The sequence below is a fragment of the Diadema setosum genome, chromosome 11 (genome assembly GCF_964275005.1).
Source record: "Diadema setosum chromosome 11, eeDiaSeto1, whole genome shotgun sequence".
In the NCBI taxonomy this organism is placed as follows: domain Eukaryota; kingdom Metazoa; phylum Echinodermata; class Echinoidea; order Diadematoida; family Diadematidae; genus Diadema; species Diadema setosum.
In genome coordinates, this window is record NC_092695.1 from 9,611,177 (window position 1) to 9,632,119 (window position 20,943).

Sequence of the window (20,943 nt, forward strand, 5' to 3'; positions counted from 1 at the left end):
TTTGTGCACACCCGAACCATAGGCCAGCGGCGTGGCGGCGGCGGTGCGGCGATCCCCCAGTCCCCAGCCGCACGCTCGAGCCATGACAGTTCGGGGAGATTGATACCTCCCACCCTTTACTATGTTTACATCAGCAATGCAAATTTGGCTTGTAAGCGATAGCTTTGTTGATTGGTCAGAATTACCACACACTAGTTTATTTGACCAATAACAGACAGTAACACTTGTACTGCAGGAGCCAAGTTGTTGAAAGCTCTGTGTCATAAGCGTGCAAAAAACGTAATACAGTTACGAAGCGCGATAGTACGAAGCACACATACACACACACACACACACACTTTTTTTTTTAAATTTCAATAAACTGTATTTATTGACACTCAAATCAATGCAATTTACCAAATACACGTGTATAATATCATCAGCTGATGCCGCTGTACAAACAGAAAATTCACATTTTTTTTTTTTAAAGCAAATAACGACAGTGTTCTACCAGGATCGAGGTACTACCTTTCTTGCATAAATAGTACTTTCTTAATAACTGAAATCAAACTTAATATTTCAACACCTGGCATTCCAGTCATCAAAAAACTGATCATTGAAAAGAAAGAGGGAGGAAAAAAACACAATTGTACAGCAAATCAGAATGTCATCATCTTGTAAATTGCCCAAAGAAATCCACTCTCCCCGCAGCTCTCCCCAGCTGTGGCGACCCTCTGATCTGTTTTGCTTTTTTCAATCTCCATCCCCTCTCTTCCCCTCCCCCTGCACCTGTCGACCCCCCCCCCCCCCCCGCAATCTATACACAAACATCCGCCACACACACACACACACACACGCGCGCACATCTTGTACATACATTAACAAACACACACGTGGGCCCTATTCATAACTCATGAGACACACACACACACACACTCACACACTCACACACCCACACTTCACACGAAAAACACACACACACACACCACGCACACTTTTTGGGGTTTTTTTCAATATTTTTATAGTTTTTCAATATTTCACACACACACATACACACACACACTCATCGACGACTGCAGACTAGTCTAGATGTTCGTAAAGTCAAGTGTTCGTAAATATGATAAATTGCCCTGATTGTCCATTCATTCATTCATTCATTCATTCATTTTTAATTATTTAATATCACATCTCAGTCACTACGGTCGTGATATCGATTTTCATTCCTGCAATTTCCATTTTTCTGTTGAATGCCTTTTATCGTTTTTTTGTAACTCGATAACCAGACACCTGCCTGACACTTCATTTACAAACGATTGATGAGTTTGTTTTTTTTTTTTAAGTTTGTAGAATATCTGAAACATTAAGACCATTGAAGGGAGGGTGTGTAAAGTGAAACTTCGACAATTAACTATTGTAGATCTGTTAGTGTCAAACCTTCAGCCTTGACTTAATGGTCAAAGGATTAATTGATCACACTGAGATAGCCCTGCACCAAAATCTGTGCACAATTGAGGTTCTAGTAATGATCTTTACTTTAGTACCAGGTATATGCCAGTACAAAAACAAAACAAACCAAAACTGGAATTACTTTTTACCTAGTGCAATTTATCCCATTTTCCATTTTGTTTGTCTTCACTGTATCACCTCCTATCAGGACAGTTGGAGTAGCCGACCCTGTTGCACAGAAAGATGCAGTCAGATACTATTTAGTCAGGAAATCAGGCATAAGTCACATATCAGCCAATCAGAATTGAGTATTCAGACTGAGACAGTGACTAACATGGATTTGTGGAGATAATGGTAGATTATAAGATAACGAAGCAGATCCTAAACCAGTGATTGTTTGAGAGCATATTAATATGACCATCATGCATCTATTTTGCCTAAAAAAAATTAACATTGTAATTTCTTCACAATCGCGGTCATTAACACTTTCACATCGTGATATTGACGGGGGAGATTTCATTGATTTTTTTACTTGTGAACATGACCGCTTCGGAATTCAAAACGCCTACATTGACATTCTTTTGGCCTTAACTCTGTTTCATCATTCTATATAGGTCTTACAAATGATACATATCACATTGTTCCCCACTCTCCACTCTATAAAGGTACGTGTGAAAACAGTCCAAACATGCTCGGTTATCTCCTCGGGCAGGCATGTCACTGCTTCAAATCGAAGTTAAGCAGTTGGGACATATCCCAACGCTGAAATATATCGTTTGGGTAATTCTCGAGTGTCCACACTGATTTGTAAGTACACTGGTTTAGAACAGGGGGAGGGGGTTAGGTGTTTAAACCCCCTTGGGCTCCCCTTTTTGTTTGTTTTGTTTTGTGTAGGGGGTCATATTATTTACGTTTCATTCTTTCTTTCTTTCTCCCTCCCCTTTTTTTTTTTTTTTTTTTTTGCTTGTCAGCGTATTTTGAGAAAAGTGGCAGCAACAAAGAAATATGGAATCCATCTGCTTTGTTTATTGTTATAACCCATCGTCATTGGGTAAACCCTCCTCCCCCTTGTAAAAAAAAAAAAAAAAAAAAAAAAAGTTAGATCTTTCCCCTGCCTTCCTTTTGTGCTTATTGTTTATTAAATTAACAGGAATTCAGAAAAAACAACAACATTATATTAGGCATTATGGCATAGTGTACCATCTGATGTTTGGTCAGTTAGTGTGTGTTGACAGATTTTACCTAGCAGGGTCGGTGGTTGTTGGCTACGTAATAAATGAATGAATGAATAAAGAAATGAATAAATGAATAGATAAATAAATAAATGAATAATAAATAAATGAATGAATGAATGAATGAATGAATGAATGAATGAATGAATGAATGAATAAATGAATGAATGAATAAATAAATAAATAAATAAATAAATAAACAAATAAATAGATTTATTGTAACGGTTGTTTGTTGTGATTGCGTTTGTCAGTCAAACAACCGTACCCCCCCCCCCAAAAAAAAAAAAAAATAAATAAATAAATAAATAAATAAATAAATAAATAAATAAATAAATAAATAAATAAAAAAATATAAAAAATAAAAATAACAACTTATAGACAAGTCGACCTAACAAATGTGTAATACGGGAAAAAAAATGCCGTTGCGTGAGGTGGTGGTGTATTAATGGGACCTGTGTGAATCGGGTAAAACCACAGAACTATATAGGTAGAATGATCAAGTGGGGTCTGAAAGCATAGCCAGCGCACGCGATCTCCGCCATTTTGGTTAGTCTTTTGTTACGTCACGGTTTGCGTGCGCGCAGCAGGGTTTGCAGAGTTACAGCATAGCGCAGGCCTACGCTGACTTTTTTTTTTCTTTTTTACCTCCCCCTGTTCATCGCAAGCCGTGACGTAACAGAAGACTAACAAAATGGCGGCATGTAATGTGCGCGCAACTGGCTATAAAGCTACGCATGGGTTGTGAATGGGCTTGATCAATCTACCTATTTATATCTGTGGGTAAAACGTGCACTTTCTCTTTGGTACCAGCAGTGGGGCCGGGGTTGGTTGCATTGGTTATTGCACGAACCGCGTACCGTGCTGTTATTACTGCGGCGCGGCTAGAGCTCGGTTGTGGTTGAAAACACACGCTTTCGCCGTAGATATCCAGAAGTGAATCAGAAATTGTATCTTTTGGAATTGGCCAAGTGAGTATATGTGAATGATGTATTTATTGGTATACTTGTCACGCCAATAATCAATATTATTACTCTGGCTGGCATGGGCTTTCTACTCTGTGAGTAAAGACAAAGTCATTCCTTATGCACCACATGTTCCACGACCGACACAGCCAGGAACGTCTCTTCAGTCCGGCGTATTCATAATCACGTAGGGTGTGTTATAGCAGGGAGGTAAGAGAAAAAATCTCACCTTCCTGGTTGTATAGTGCATGATAGACAGAAAGATCCGTCTGTCCGGATGAGTCTTTTATTTATTTATTTTTTTTTTTTTTTACGTTATCGCTCTCCTCCATAGCATAGGCATAGATCCATGTAGATAGAAAGATCCGTCTGTCCGGAGGAGTCTTTTATTTTTTGACGTTGCGTCGTTATCGCTCTCCTCCATAGGAGGGGATCCGTGGGCGTGAAGCCAGACGCAGTCTTCGCGGAACATTTCCCCGACGAACAGATACAGACCGATCTTTCGGTCAAAGATCCATGAAGCCAGACGCGCAGCCGCAGTCTCCCCGGAACATATCCCTGACGACCAACGGATACGGACCGATCTTTCGGTCAAAGGTTGACTGAAAAATCTTTTCGGAGGATTTTTAAAGATAATATTTTTTGACTTTTATGGCTCTCCTCCGGGCATGTGCCAATAATTTACACCTGCCTTGAAGCTAGCTGCTGCTGCCTTCCGTCAGCTGAATATACACAGCCCAGTCGCTGTACATGGTACGTCGCGACAGGGCTGTGCGAGCGCGACCACCAACCACTAGGAGAGCGACGTAATCGTATCACGATAGCTTTGACTTTTGATACTGAATACGATCTTTTTTGTCACCTCAAACTCATCGAGTATACTCTTCAATATTTACTCTGCATCTGATGCTATCGGTATTCAAATGTACGTAATGAAACTTACCGAAATTGATCATCATATCCAGCATGTCCACACCGTACACAATCTTTCACGCCAGGCCAAGTTTAGATATCGGGTGGTCACGCTCGTGATGTGAATGCACTTTCAAAAGGTCGCGCTGTCGACCGTGCTGCTACACTCAAGCAGCGTACGCACGGTTACTAGTATACAGCTATAAACTGTACTGGGCTTGGAGGCGGCTGGCGTCTGGTCGGGGCGAGGAACATTGAGCTCCATACCACGGTTATTGTGTAGCAGACGCCAAGGTTTGTTCGACATTTTCAACGCACACGCGCTCGCTCTGGAGCACATCCGGTCACGCATGCGCATAAGTCAAGGCGCCATTTTGAATCCTGCAACGACGAAGCCGGACGGTCAGGAATTGCGCCAGAAAGTGTCATTTATTTGTTCCTCGGACTTATCGCAAGTGGTCTCCATGGACCCAGTGTGGCGAACTATTCTTCTGTAATAGAAACATGCATTTAACGTGAGTAAAGTATTCTGTTTAAAGGAGAAAAAGTATACATGTTCCTAAGTTTTGTAGTTGTGTTGAGGTTCCTCACTTCGAGGCTGCATGCCGTGCTCGTCAGATGCTGTTTTCGCATAGCGTAACAGTGTCTGGTCGGGCTATCCGTCAGCAGGAGATGAAAGGCACTGCCACTGATAGAGAGAGGCCATGCATGAGGGGAAGCTGTCACAACGCATTGTCTGGGAGCTGGAGGAGGGTGTTTACCAATATTTCAAGACCAGACCATATCGTTAACTTCTAGGAAAGCATGAGTTTTGGTGTTGTTGAGTCTTGAATGAGTTTTCTAGCTGCCATGATTCAACCATGGACCACAACTCAGATACAAGGCTGTCCAAAGTTCAACTGCCTGCTACATGTAGAAACCTATGTGCTTTTGCGCATGGACGAACCTTAGCACAGCCACGGGAGGTTGATCCTTGGTGCGGTTGCCGATAGTGTAGATGTTTTTGCCTTGGGTTATTGATGGCTGGCTGTTCCTATGTTTCTCAAGAAATCAAGAACTAATTTTAACAGTCAGTAACCAATGTTTTTGTTATTACAATGTTAAGTTTAAGAGCTTTTGCTTTTTCCCTTACCTATCTTTGTTTGCATTGAACATTCAGCTGGAAGGTTTCCTCAACAGACAGTGGACCTTTCCTTAGACTCTGGCAAGACACACCTGCTTTTTGATCCAGATCAGACAAGACAGCAGGGGTGCTCACACGATTATGATGCCCATGGATCACATTAATCAAAGCCCAAATATTCAAATTGCAACAGTTCTATTTTCTGTGGTACAGTAATGTGGCTTCGTGTTCCAGCAAATATCTCAGGTTTACCTGTACCAAACTGCATCAATATTTCACAAAACATTTTCTAACAGTGTATCATGTACTCTACTGTATCAGATAGTGCACATGAGTTGAAATGACATTGGATTACAGGAAGTATCAACTTTAGCTTCAATATACACTTGTTACGATGCAATCACTCATTAATTCAAGGCACAGTCATTGTCGTTTGCAGAGTATTTGCAAGTGTGCACTTATTTACACAGTGAAAACAACAGTAAGCTTGGATCATACAAACTTTCATACAAACTTTAACCCATCGTGTTGATTGTACTGCAGGTACAGGGTGGAAGTAATCTAAGTAAGAACCATGTTTCGGATGCAGACCCCAGGGCAACCTCCGGAAAAGTCCAAGGAAGAACAGGAAATGATGAGAAAATCTGTCATGGGCAACCTGGTCATCTTTTCAGTTGTTGTTGCAGCATTGAGATTAAGTAAGTGTTGTAGCCCATATGAAAATAGTGTCTGCATTGTTCTTTTGCAGCTTGCTATGAATATGACAGCCTTCCTTTTTTTTTTCCAAAACACATTTAAGCATACACAGGTGATATAAATGATGTAGCACAATTTGCCATTTATCCTTTGTAAATTTATTTTGTGGAGCCTATTATTGTCACACACACACACAAGTCTCTTGAACAGCAAAATAGAAATGATATTACAGATTTCAGTGACAACCCCTGCCCCTCCCCCTCCCCCCACCCCCCCCCCCCCCAAAAAAAAAAGACTACATGAGATCAAAAAGTTTCATCAACAGAACATTTGTGTTAAGGTAGTGGCTAGTACATACATCATTTGTAAAAGTATATTGCTGCATTGTTGTCATATTGATCAGATTGATTGTTCAGGATGCAAACTTATCCTTGTTCAATGAGACCAGAATGTGAAGGCTTCAAAAAACTAGAAAATATATCTGTTGTATAATAAAGCAGAAGAAGTAACTGACTAAAATATGTTTGCATTGAGTGAGATACTGTTCACAAAGCAGTTACCATCAACCTGATCACAGTGGTGTTCTACTTCATACTGACTATGACATCAGAGTGGAATAGAGCCCTCATAATTTCCAAAACTTAACAAACAAAAACAAAAACAAAACGATACCTGTATTAAGTAGATTGCTGAAGTTAAAAATGGGAAGTGGGCATTTATTCCAACATCTCTTTTGAAACACAATGGCAATTAGATCTGTTGAGGACTTTGTGTTGTTTTTCAGTCAGGATTAGCTGTCAATATACTTATCAGTATACATGTGTTTTTATTTGTTACTCTTCCTCCTATGTGTACTCTTCCTTTCCAGCTCCTGTCATATTGGATCAGCTTGGTTTCTATGAGTCCAGTTGATGACAGCGTGCCGTTGTCCTCGCTGTGGAAATCTGACATCATGCCATGCTTCTTGGTTGCCAAGGAGATACTTAAGAATCTTGATTAAACTTGGGGGTGCTCGAACTAGATATTTTCTTTCCTCCATGTGCCCCAATAGATATGTTTGAGGATTTTCCCACTGTTGGGTAGATCCTGAAGGGCACTCTCTCTGCCCAGACTCTCTGGTATCAGAATTTGTGCTATTGGAATTTGTGCGCATTTCAACTACTGGTAGCAGTAAAGGTCAGAGGTCACCAGCTCACTTTATTTCATCCTGCAGTGAAGTTGCAAGGACTCATGCTTTTTTATTTAATAATAAGTTTGAAGAATCATCTCATGCTACTAGCTGTATTTAAGATAACATGGGCGTATTTTGGTTAAAATTTTGCGAGAGAATGTGATGCAATGAACAGTTTGGTTTGTTTAAGTAGATAAAACAGTGGTGTCCATAGAATGATATTAGTTATCTCCCTGCCTTTCAGCAAACATCATATTGGTGTGTATGCCAGTTTGGAGACCTCAGAAATGGTAGTTTGCTAGATGGCTGTCTCAATCTCTTAAATTGGATATCGTGGAAGACGTACTGCTGGGCTTCCTTTTGAAAAGGCTTATGAGGAGATGCCATAATGAGTGAATGTTGTCATGAGTGTAGGATGCTGATTATTCATGATCTAGCAAAAATCACCCAATAGTTTCCATCGGCATTTTAGCAAGTGATAACAAATTAACATTTATTTTTATGAGAAGTTTTCAATTGGCATATATGTCTTATCTAGTTGATGGGCTTTGTTGTTGTTGTTTTTTTTTTGAGATGGTACATTGATTTACTGATATTCTGTCTTGTTGGGAGAAGGTGAATGATACATTGTATTGTTATTATTTGAAGATATGCCATCTTCTGACAGCTGTACCGAGTGTGCTGCTATAATATTCATGCAAATATGGCATTATTGTTAGTAACTGCCATAATCTAAAATGACATCATTGTATCAAATGTGAGGATGACAAAGTTTTTGACCGATTTTGATCCTTGAAAGAAAAAAAAAATGACACTAAATTGCCACAGAATACATCAAAATTGATTTTCATGTTTTCCATATTATATCTAGACAACAGCATAAGTTGTATTTTATATGTTCACAACCTCACAAAGTATGCTACCTTGTAAGTGTCTGTGATGAAAGTGTACAGGAGGTGTTCTTTTTTATACCAATAGATGGATAATAAAGACACAACAGAAGTGAAAATGTGTGCATTTCTGATAGTGGTGGTAATTATGTTACAGTGCTTTGATGCTACAGTCGACCTTGCATAAGTTGAATAATTGCCTCTTTTCAAGTCCTCTTCTCTTTATATTCTATTGATTTTGATCCCTTGTAAATTGAATTTTCCCTAAGTCGAAGCTATTTCTGCAGTCCAGATAAATTCGACTTGGGTGAGGTTGACTGTATTGTAGTTAGGGCAAGTTTTTTGAGCATCATATTCAAGAACAGAATGCGTCAGGGAGAGCTAAGAATCAAAAGAAGGAGAAGAAGAACTTTTGTCAAATTTACCAGATTCAAGTGTGAGTATAGACAAAAAACAACAATGTGTTCACTGAGGTGTTAAAACTAAGGGAATAGAAAGTTACATCATTTCTGGGCCCTAAAACCACAAAATGTGTGTGCGTGCGTGCGTGTGTGTGTGTGCGTGCATGCCTGTGTGTGTGTGTGTGCGTGCGTGAGTGTGTGTGTAAGATACAGTGTGTGAAAATGCATTCTTTCCTTTAATTTGTATAATTTCTGTGAATTTCGTGCTATACCATGCCATATTCCTAGTGACTGTATTGAATACAGAAGTTGGGTAAAACGGCCAGAAGTTTCATAAAAATCGGGTATCAAATAAGAAACTTGTGGTATCTGTTTTGCATGTTTTCATTATAAATGTACGATGTATAGTGATGCACAACGCCGCACCAACATTAGAGGAGATATGAAAACGTACACACAATATGAAAACGCACCTGTTAACAACTACCACCGATTTCTGCTTTAAAGATTATTGGTAAGATATCACAATGATTCGGCACAAAAGGTACAACATATGCTTTATGATTTCATGTAAAAAAACTCAAAATTTAATCAAGATTTGTGTACAAATGAAATGGAGACCTATAAGGTGATGACATAATATCCTTAAATTTGCATGTCGTGGCTGCTTATATTATGTGAAAGCATTAAGTTCCACATACCTTATTTGTAACCTTAGGTAGGATTTTAACTACACTTTTACCATTCTCTTTATGAAAGCCAACCTGAGCATGATGAGAAATTGCACTTCAATCTTCAAATGTTATGCGATTGCAGTTTGCCAGGCACAATATTATTTGAAAGCTACTGCTCATTTCAGTGAGAAGAGGATTACATTACATGTATTTGAAATCTCTAGGTGCATAAGGGTTAAACTATGTGAATATGTTGTAACAGAAGCTTGATACGAGGCAAGGAAGGAAGGAGCTGATTAAACTGGGCACTTGATGCAAAGTAAGAAACAAAGGAGATGATTAAACCTGGACCCTTGATGTCAAACAAGGAACAAAGAAACTGATTAAACTGGATAGATTGTTGAGAAGGAGAAGGTGCACAATAGGCATGTTCAGATGAGAAGAGGGACTGCTTGCAGAAGGGTAAATGAATTTAGTACAGTTAAACCGGTCTAGCAGCCACCCCAAGGGAGATGAAAAAGGTGGCTGTTGTAGACAGGTAGCTGCTATAGTCATTAGTATGGCTTTTCTCTTGTGGGGGAATTGGTTGCACATGGCAGGTGGTCGCTACAGACAGGTTTGGCTGTAGTTTAAGGAGGGAAAATTATGGAATGATAGGATGGTATTTGCAGGAGCTCTCAGATTGCGAGTACATGAAGAGTTTGAATACAAAAACAGATAAATGTCATTGTCAAAGTTTTAAATTGAGGTCATCATCATATCAAAGATATAAGTTGTTGTTTTTTTTTTGAATGATTCTGCACTCATTGCATAACAATTAACAAGAAATGATTTTGAAGATATTTAAATTGTCACATATTTCATTCATTTTTTTTTCATTGTTTTTCAGCAGCTTGAATCTAAAATATCTCAAATTGATTAAATGGGGATAATTGTTTTTGCATTAAAGTTCTTCTTATAAAGTAGATATTCCAAAGAAAAGTCTGATACAGGGTAGCTAGATTTTTAAGTAGTGCCATGCACAACTTGATGTCTGCTTGGGAATTTACAAAGCTGTTGATGACTCATTATACACTGCACTTTGGGGAGCTGCAAAATCAAACCTGAAGCAATGTACACCTAAAAATTGACTTTTAGGTTTTTATTGACCATGACAAAATATTTGCATCCTTCAGGAAAAATTCAAGTAATTGGTCTAGGTTTATAATTATGCTTTTGTCTCATGCTACGATACCAAAGAATATAATTTCTGTGTATGAACCTCCACAAAAAACACAAACAAACAAACAAACAAACAAAACCAAACACATAGTAAATGGGACTCATCAGCTTAAAGGAAACCCAAACCCAAAGAGAAATTTGGATTGGGTGAAAGCAGTCAACATTAGTAGAACATATCAGTGAAAGTTTGAGGAAAATCGGACAATCGATGCAAAAGTTAGGAATTTTTAAAGTTTTGGTGTTGGAACTGATGGATGAGGAGACTACTAGAGGTTATGACGTATGTGTGGACAACAATATAAGGAAATTATAAAGGGAATTCCTCAAAAATTAATTTTTCATGAAAATTGAACATTCCATCAACTTGATACTGACATATGTTAAGGGTAGCAATTATTCCCCCTGCTTTCTGAAAGTGGTTAGTCAAGTGCTCTTTCATATTGCTAGAAAAGTGAATTTTTGTAGAATTTTCTTTATTATTTTCTTTATATTGTTGTCCACACATACGCCATAACCTCCAGTAGTCTCCTCATCCAGTGGTTCCAACACCAAAACTTCAAAAATTTGTAACTTTTGCATCGATTGTCCGATTTTCCTTAAACTTTCATGAATGTGTTCTACTAATGTTGCTGCTTTCACTCAATCCACATTTTATTGCTCTTTTGGTTTGGTTTCCCTTTGAATTCCAAATAAACTATTAAAGGAAACCCAAACCCAAAGAGAAATGTAAATTGAGTGAAAGCAGCAACATTAGTAGAACATATCAGCGAAAGTTTGAGGAAAATTGGACAATCGATGCAAAAGTTAGGAATTTTTAAAGTTTTGGTGTTGGAACCCCTGGACGAGAAGACTTCTAGAGATCATGACATATGTGTGGACAACAATATAAGGAAATTTTAAAGGGAATTTCACAAAAGATTAATTTTTCATGAAAATTACACATTCCATCAACATGAGACTGACATAATTATGTTAAGGGTAGCATATTCCTCCTGCTTTCTGAGAGCGGTTAGTCAAGTGCTCTTTCATTATGCTGGAAAAGTGAATTTTTGTGGAATTTTCTTTATATTTTCTTTATATTGTTGTCCACACATACATCATAACCTCTAGTAGTCTCCTCCTCCAGCGGTTCCAACGCCAAAACTTTAAAAATTTGCAACTTTTGCATCGATTGTCCGATTTTCCTCAAACTTTCACTGATGTGTTCTACTAATGTTGCTGCTTTCACTCAATCCACATTGTTCTTTGGGATTGGGTTCCCTTTAACTCTTTGCAGTACAGGTCATTGAACCGAAAAAGTACAGACCAAACAATAAATCAACAATTTTATTCAATAAAAGATCAACAATGTCCATCTTTTGCTCAAACGGAAAGTGTGACTGTCCTATTGAATATATGAAGAGTTTCTTTCCAAAATGTGTTACATTAACTTTTCATCAAATGTGTGGGTATTTAACAGAAAAAGATGTACAGTGTATTCATTTTAGCAGTCCCATACAGTATCTTCATTAACCTGTTCCCTCTGAGATCATGGTGACCTGTGAATTCAGTATATTGAAATTCTTGTGAAAAAATGGAGAAATCAGGCAATAAAAAATGAGTTTCATTACAAAAGGATGCAATATCCATTTCCATTTTGTTACAAAAGGTGATAAATCCAGCGGGATCCAATCAGAAATCAGTGTGCATGCTTGACTGCACTCTCCCCCCCCCCTCCCCCCCAGTAATTCTAGACTATAACTAACACCCAGATCACCCAATTATTTCATGATCATTAGTTGTGAGATATTTAATTTCTATGCATATATCACAAATTCTTTTGAGAGATGAAGAAAACATTAGAATTTGTAAAAATAACAAATCACCCCAGAAAAATACACAAAGTCACAGAAACTAGTCTCTGAATCAACATTTACATGATGCACATCACCATGCTAAAAGTTTGGTCCAAAAGGGGATAGATCCCAGGGGCGGATCCAGGAATTCTGTAAAGGGGGATGCAACTAATATTTCTGGTGCCACTTCCGGGTTTCATTTCATTTTTTTTTCCTTTTTATTTCTTTTGTTTTTAACGAAAAATAGAGGGGGGGGGGGGGGGCATGTGCCGGTTGCGCCCCCTCTGGATCCGCCACTGGATCCACAAAGTCCCTAGGAATATTAATTCAGTGAAGACTCATAGATTTTTTTGAGGCATGTGTTCTAACTCCTATCATATAAAATGGGGTACTCCTATGGCACATAAAGTCATTGCATGACACACTTAGGAGTTGTGAAATAAAAATCCAGGTTTTCCTCCTTGCTATAAAAAGTGGATGAAGTCCCCCAAATAATGTAATGCTGTAAAGGACGGTACCTACTGCTGTTTCATGAAAATTGTCAGCCCTTATTATGACAAGTGTCATCCTTTGACAGTTTGAGTAAAATCCTTGGTTTTGATTGGCTGAGAAACTCTGATCACTAATTGTTTACTTTGGTAATTGTCAGAGAATGAAAACTTGGCAGGGCTGACAATTTTCATATAACAGTGCCCAGAATTATTTTAAAAACGCTAAATACTAGTACCTAGTACTAGTACGAGGTACTGTAGTCTGCAGATTCAACCTTGGTTATGCCCTTTTTGGTGGTCTAGCGCCATCTTTTGACGTGTCGTGTCGTGTCGTGTTGTGTCGTGTCGTGCTGTGTCGTGTCGTGTCGTATAACGAAATATGCAGTACGTATGCACGCGCACACACACACACACACACATACATACACTACACACTCAGTAAGCACTTGCTACAAGATCCTACCACGTTGTGCGAGCGAGCGACCAATCTGCGCTCCGTTGCGACTACGCTGCTGCGCCCATCCTATGTGGGTCGCATGCTTGCATGCATGTTACAAACGCTTGCTACACGTATACACTGTACTGTACGCGGTACAGTATGTGCGCTGTTTGTTGGCTGATCGACGGTATTTCGCTAATTTTATCCCTGCTGCCGTACTGTGTGTAAAACGTACATGTACGTCGGTTGTACTTACTGCATGCTGTATGTATACCTAGGACAAGTGTCTGTCCTCTAGCGAAATTATACAAGTGTAGCAACTTCTACTGCCGAGATGGCCGGCAAATAATCGAACGCATTTCGTTCTTTTTTAAAGCCGCAAATTACAGTGAACGCATTAACAAAAAGTGGTGACACCTCTACGATATCTCACGTGGATTAGTTATCGGATTAAAGCAAGGATTTGGTCGCAGAGCAAGCAGCAGAAGGTTTGCGAGGCAAGATGATGGACGATGGGTTGGAGACCGTGTACGGCACGGGGGACGAGACGGGCCCTTCGGTGATGTCAGAGAGGGTCCAGGGTATCGCGGCTAGCATCTACCGCGAGTTCGAGCGTATGATCAAAACATACGATGAAGATGTCGTGAAAGAGTTGATGCCGCTCGTCGTCAACGTCCTCGAAACACTTGAGAATACAGTCACAGAAAACCAGGAGCACGAAGTAGAGCTGGAATTGATAAAGGACGACAACGAACAGCTCATCACACAGTATGAACGGGAGAAACAACTTCGAAAGCAATCAGAACAGGTGGGTGGTTTGAACAAAATGGGCGTGGGTTACCGGTTGCTAAAATTATAATAATACAAGTAACCGGCTGTGATATGATAGCAATCACTGCTGCTGTCACGTTGTAAATGTATAGATTCTACAATTGTAAGTCATGAAGCTGATGAAGGATAGCGAGAGATTGAATTTAACTTTGTTCATTTTTTTTTTCATGGCAGATCATAATTAATTGGCATTTTGTGTAGCCCTATCTATTCATCATTGTTCATATTCATAAATTTGAGTCTAAACCAACTTATCTGAGTGATAGAACATCTAGGATCTAGATAGACCCTCTTTCAACGTCAAAAGACAACATGTACCAGGTAGATTTTCTATGCGTTACAGCATGGGCCTAGTGGTTATGGACCGTCCCTGGCATTGCAATATTGCATTTTAAACAATACAAGTAAAATTACGCCTAGAACACCGTAGAAGTTATCAGCACCCGCGCCGAGGTTCGACCTCCCTTGCCAAGGTTTGACCGTGCGCAAAAGCGTATCGAGACCATGTTAGAATGCCATACCATAGATTCTAACATTTTGTTAGGTTTCTAGAATACATGTTTAGCAGGCGGTCAAATTTTGAACTGCGTTGTGGTCGAATCGTGGATTCGGCAATCTAGACCTACAATGTTTCTAACAGTATTGGTCTGACCAGGGAATGTTTAATCGTATATTAACTTTTTATTTGTTTTTATTTTTGTATTGTCTATCCCCGTACGTGCAGATACTACAAGGTGTTTATTTACTGTGTAGCATCTTTGCTACTGACTGTATTCGTACTCTATTCTTTGTATTTTTGCTCATGTATCGCTAGATTTTATTAAAATTGTTCCCCAACCTCAGACAGTGAGAGTAGAAATTTTCGCACTTTTAATACATAGTTTGCTGACCTCTCATTCTGGTTCAGACCAGTTCATGGTCAGGTCTAGATACATTATTACAATCATTTAATATTTGTGTGGAAGCCATAATCCAATCACAGTTATTGTTTATGTGTATCAAGTTCCATCATCAATATGCATGTCTACCTTTGACCAATGGTGACCCGAGGTTTGCACCTCAACTGGCACACGTTTGGAACACCACTACGCAACCCTCCACACCACGTCATGCCATCGAATCACTCCCACTAAGATCTTGCTTGAGTCAATAGGCCTACCGTCATCGTTATGCTGTGCATCAACTGCTAGCTGAGACGTTTCAACCCAGCTGCTGTCCTCTTCTCGCTACGAAGATCCGGCGTTGTTACTTCGAAGCCCAGCTCAATTACCGCAGCATACATGTCACGAACTTTGACCTGTTCATTGGTACACTGCTTGCCTCGAATGTTATTAATATCTGCTTCTTTCGGCAAGACTCACTGCTGCCGCTGGCTGTCTCAACAATTCGACTACTGGCACGACTCACCACTGCCAATAATCATCCCAACAACTATCAACACGACATCCACAGGCAACTCGCTCTCCTGTCAAACAACTGTCGATAGCTGACATCGTCATCGTTATTAACATCATCTTATTTACCTCCACACGGCTCTTCAGCCCCGACTGTGCGGAGTGTCACATCTCTTCAAGCCTCCCAGATATTCCCTGCAACGAGCCACTTCGACCACGAGCCTCAGCGCAGTGCTTGACACATCTCGTCAAGCTCCCTTTTCACTATCCCGAATCGCATTGTCCTTGCTCTACTGGTAATGTTTTGTCTAAGTTGTCAGTCGCGATAGCCGGACCTTGCCTGAGCATGTCAATCGCGTGCGATAAAAAGACCCGGTCACCCATATGGACTCCTCCGTAGACATTCATTTCGCTGTGTGATTACATGTACAAGTGTACTCTGTATGCCTGTCAGTGTCACAAAGCATCATTTTGCTGTCTAGATCCACATGCTCTGATGTTCATTTTATGTATATTCTGTCTTGTTATGTAGCTACATCACAATGTCACATGCAATCTTGCTAAGTTAGTTTAATTTGTAATAAAATGTATTATCATTAGTGTAGAATCTAAACGTCAATCCACATAGTTTTTTAAGAAAAATAAAAAATTAGGTGGGACCAGTAGAAAAAAATGGGTTGGTGTACAGCCCTGCCTGGCTATGTGATGCTGTCAACCACGTGTTGTCTATACATACATGTAATTATAACTACATGTACATTTTATGCCTTGAAGTACAGTATCTGCATCAACAGTGACCTTCTTGCACGAAACCTCATACAGTATATTTGAGGTTACACATATGTGCATGACGAGTGTGGAGTGATATTGTACATTGTGAAAGTCCCCCCTCCATTCCTCCCAATACGCAAGAATTTATGGTCATATCCTTTATGTTGTTGTTTTTTTTTGTGAGAAGACAGTGCATCAATGATATACATTGCACATACACTATGTCAGCATTATCAAATGATTTTGATGCAACCCTATTCAAATGGAGCATTAGTGTGTTTATGAAGAGAAAAAGTCTCAGAGCACATACAGCTGTAATCATTCAATTAGCACAAATGTTTACAGTCCACTGATACATAATGTATATAAGAGGCACAGCATCCATGGGCCATTACATGTACCATCAACTATCGTGATTTAGAAAATGACTCTTACCTTTGCCTACAGGTACATGATGATTTTGGCCACATGAATCAAATTATCATTTGTACATTGTATGTAGCATGATCTCCTGCTCTTAGAAAAGAAAGGACAAATCTGTACTCTGAGAAAGTGTCATAAATACTGTAGTACTGTTTCCACACAACTTGCTCATTGATTCCATTGAATACACAGTCATGCAATGTAGCAGAGAGACAGGGAGAGAGAGTTTCAGCATGAGTCATTCCTATACAGGGCTTGTACTCTGCTGTCTGTGGCTTGCCGCGTGTTGCTCCATGTTTATCATCACATGACACAATCTGTGCCTCAATTGTTTGTTTTTTCAACGAAGAGTGCTGGCACCAAGTCCTTGTTCTATTATAGCACAGTTTATCCAAACTTGATGATCAATGTTCAAACGGCACGTGTACAAAACTGTTCAATGTAAATGAATGTGCTTGCATGAAGTCTGCAGGGAAATTGTATACAATGTACAGTACACAATTTACAATGTATGTACACTGTAAAGCTGTACATGTACACACACTGCACCTATCAAATGGTAAATTCATATTCTGCGAACCGAGTGAAACAGAGGCAAAAAATCTGACTGTGAGCATTATCAGGCAAATATTTTTTGAAGGCTGGGTATTATAATCATTTGAATAATCATTGTGTTGCTCAGTACTGTACAATGTACATTCAATATTTTCCTTTCCATTTGCTTGTAAAAGCTACAGTACAATATTACTGTACACTAATTTGATTCACAGTGATTCATTCATACTTGTCCCTGTTAGAGCTTCACATTTGCTATTTTGCCTTTTCTTTCAGATGTTTGTATGTATGTGTCTGTGTGTGTGTGTGTTTGTCTTTAAGTGGGGAAAATACAATTGTATACCTCAGGGTATATTTGAGGTTACTGTACAATCTGTATTTACATGATTGTATTGTTTTGGGAGTATGTGATAATCTTCCCTTGATACTGCAATAGACACATAAAGACTTCAAGCCACATATAAAGACAACAAGGTTTCTTGTAATAAATGCAGATTACTGTATACACTAAATATTTCGTGTGGTTTTTATTTTCATGAATTTTGCGAGTCAGGTGCTATTTGCGAAATTAAAGACACGCGAAAATATTGACTCTGATCCCGATGTGGATGTGACATACACGTGTACATTTCTCTGTTCAATTCAGGACTCCGCGATCGCGAATTTAACCACTCGCGAAATCATCGGGAATTCCCGAAATATATGGCACATTTATACAGTACGTTAATTACCACAATTACCGCATATAAATACATCCCGTGTAATGAAAGTCCAGGTGCTGTACGAGGCACAACCCTACATTTGCAGTGCTCATGCCATCCAGCTACAGTCAGAATGTGTCACACTGTGATATACTGTAAAACGAGGAATGTTCCCGTGCATTTCAATTTCACGAATTTCGCGAAATTCACGAAATTAAAATGCACGTGAAAGTTTGTTTCTACATATTCACATTGAGTGTCAGTGGCAGTTCGCGAAAATTTAATGCCGCCAAAAGGCCGTCGGCTCCAATTCGCGAAAAATTCATGCTGCGAATATATCATGTTTTACAGTATGCGAGAACTTGAACATTCTTCCTGTACAAAAATGAGTGCATGATTGTGACAAAAGGAAGCCCAGAGTGATTTCACGTACAAGTACAGTACATTGTACTCTCCTGTGGTTGTAATGAACTTGTCACGAGGTGTGTTGTTAATACCTGCTTCAATGAAGACTTCCTCTCCTGGTGAATGACAGTGTGTATGGAGGCAGCCTCATCGCTTTTCCTGTAGTGTGGATATCCCATATTATCACAATCAAAGGTCGTCAAGATCGTGGGTTACCATGCGCCCACGCCATATGTTATGACCTTGAAGAGAAATTAGTGCTGCTTTGAGTTAATTGCAATGTCCATGTGATAGCGTGTGTGCAAGTATTAAACCAAATTGAGAGTCAGTTTGACTGATTTTTTGTTGTTGCAAAAACAAAGCAAAACACAGAAACAAAATAAGGATTTGTGACAAGGAGACCCTCATCATCTTGAAACAAGGCTCACTATCATTTCACATGTACAAATGTACATACATGTAGTGTAACCGTACATACTGTACAATGTATGTAAAATTCTCCCTTCTGAGACAGTCTATGTAGAAAGGTTTTGGCCATGTGCCCATTGCCTGTAAGGTCTTTTACGGATAATAATTTTGTATTCAGACACTAATTGAACTTCAAATAAGGTCAGTGTTTTGCATTTTAAGGCTTTTCATTCCATCTGGACTCTCATACTGCTCGAGGCTGTGCATAATATTATCAGTGGGAAAGATGCCATCTTTTGCACCATGTTTTCTGATCAGACAATGATTAGAATAGAATTAGAGAATTACATGTACTTTAAATTGATGTAATGAATCCTGTCTGTCTCCCTAGATGTGCAAACATAATTCACTGAAATGTGACTGGAAACCAATTTGTAATTTGATAATAGTTCTTGCTGTAATGCTGTTCATTGTACCGACATGTATAAATGTCCAATACACTTGTAGTTAACTTTGTGCATAATTGTTTGTAATGAAAAATCTGCTGAAAATGTTTTATCTCATTTTCTGTAAAGGGTGTGTACAGTTCTGGTCGAGGTGAGGATTTAGCTTTTAACGTTTTGCGAGATATTCAGAAACCACTCTATGAGATGTCAAAGAGCATGCAGTTCTAAGGGGTATCAAAGGTTTATTCGATGAAAATCGGTTTTGAAATGGCTGAGATATCCAAAAACAAGGTGAAACAAAGAGATCCCAATAAAGTTGTGGCATGTCGCCTTTTGTTATTAGCACTTTTTTGGATATCTCAGCCATTTGAAAACCAATTTTCATCAAATAAACGTTGAATCCTTCTTAAAATTACATGCTCTTTCATATTTCATAAGAGGCTTTTCATTATCTCACTTAGGAATGTTCAAAACATGAATCCCCACCTCAACCAGTACTGTACAGTCCCTTTAATTCAGTATGATGATCACTGTGATAAAGTCAATGCATGAATGTGCCCATAATGACACATGTTTCAGTGTACAAATGTACCTTTACAGTATGTGCACTATGTTGTGATTGCCATTTCTGTCAGCACTGCAGGGAGAAACATTGTAATGAACATGCCAGGCCTATCATGTTAGTGGAGCAGTAACGAGGCCCCACTAGCACAAATGGTTTCTCCCTAATAACCAGTCTACATTGTGCTTTATGCACCTCCACTGTACATGCAATCATTATGCATTGTGCCCATACATTACAGGTGGCAGATTGCTCTGATACAGACATCTACATCTACACGTCTAGAGCACAAATTTGATGGTCATATGTGCCTCCTTTTGTAAGTTGACATTGTGTATAGTTGTCTTCAATTCAAACGGATAAATGGGTGATAACATTATCGGTGTGTATACTTAGAATACAAGCCTGTACAATAGGATGTGCCAGAGTAGTGCTATTGTAGGTTGCCAAACACTATTCTGAGAGTTCTTCAATGAAAGGAAAACATGGTATAAAAAGATATATTGTAACCATAGACATCTTATTAAAAAATCAAAAGTTATTGCCCACTAAATTGTAATGACAGTAGTTATTCTGACAATGTTAATATCTTGTAGGTTTTTTTAGATTCATTTATTTCCCATTTTGTAGTACAACTGTTATACAGTATTCATCGCATAATCGGGACAGGTTGGGAGTAGCAAACACGGCCCCTTTAAGCGGGGTGCCCGATTTCGCGATGAGCACTCACCATACACTAACGGCATACGACATGTACATGTACTGTAGTGCACACACACACACACACACACACACACACATGCATACTGACGTACTGTACATGTACATGAATACACAACCACGCTACCCCTCGGCGCGACCCTTTAGCTCTCCCTGCATTCTCGCAATGATGTAGAGTAATCACAACCGGGTTCTTCTTCTGTCACCTCTCTTCGAACACAAAATATGTGGATTAAAAGCTAGCACTTTCTTAAA

General features: G+C 39.2%; 1 protein-coding gene and 1 long non-coding RNA gene across 2 annotated transcripts in view; both read left to right on the top strand.

Moving 5' to 3' along the window:
* Positions 1-3,485: 3,485 nt before the first annotated feature.
* On the top strand, positions 3,486-8,530 carry LOC140234781 (uncharacterized). Its single transcript, XR_011901653.1, has 3 exons — positions 3,486-3,625; positions 6,198-6,352; positions 7,219-8,530. It is a non-coding gene; the product is annotated as an uncharacterized lncRNA (long non-coding RNA).
* Positions 8,531-13,794: 5,264 nt separating this feature from the next.
* LOC140235151 (C-Jun-amino-terminal kinase-interacting protein 4-like) overlaps positions 13,795-20,943 on the top strand; it is a 104,955-nt gene continuing 97,806 nt past the window's right edge. Inside the window, exon 1 of the mRNA XM_072315187.1 lies at positions 13,795-14,280. Within this exon, the coding sequence (XP_072171288.1) occupies positions 13,975-14,280 (306 nt within the window). The 5' untranslated portion in view covers positions 13,795-13,974. The remainder of the gene's footprint in view (positions 14,281-20,943) is intronic.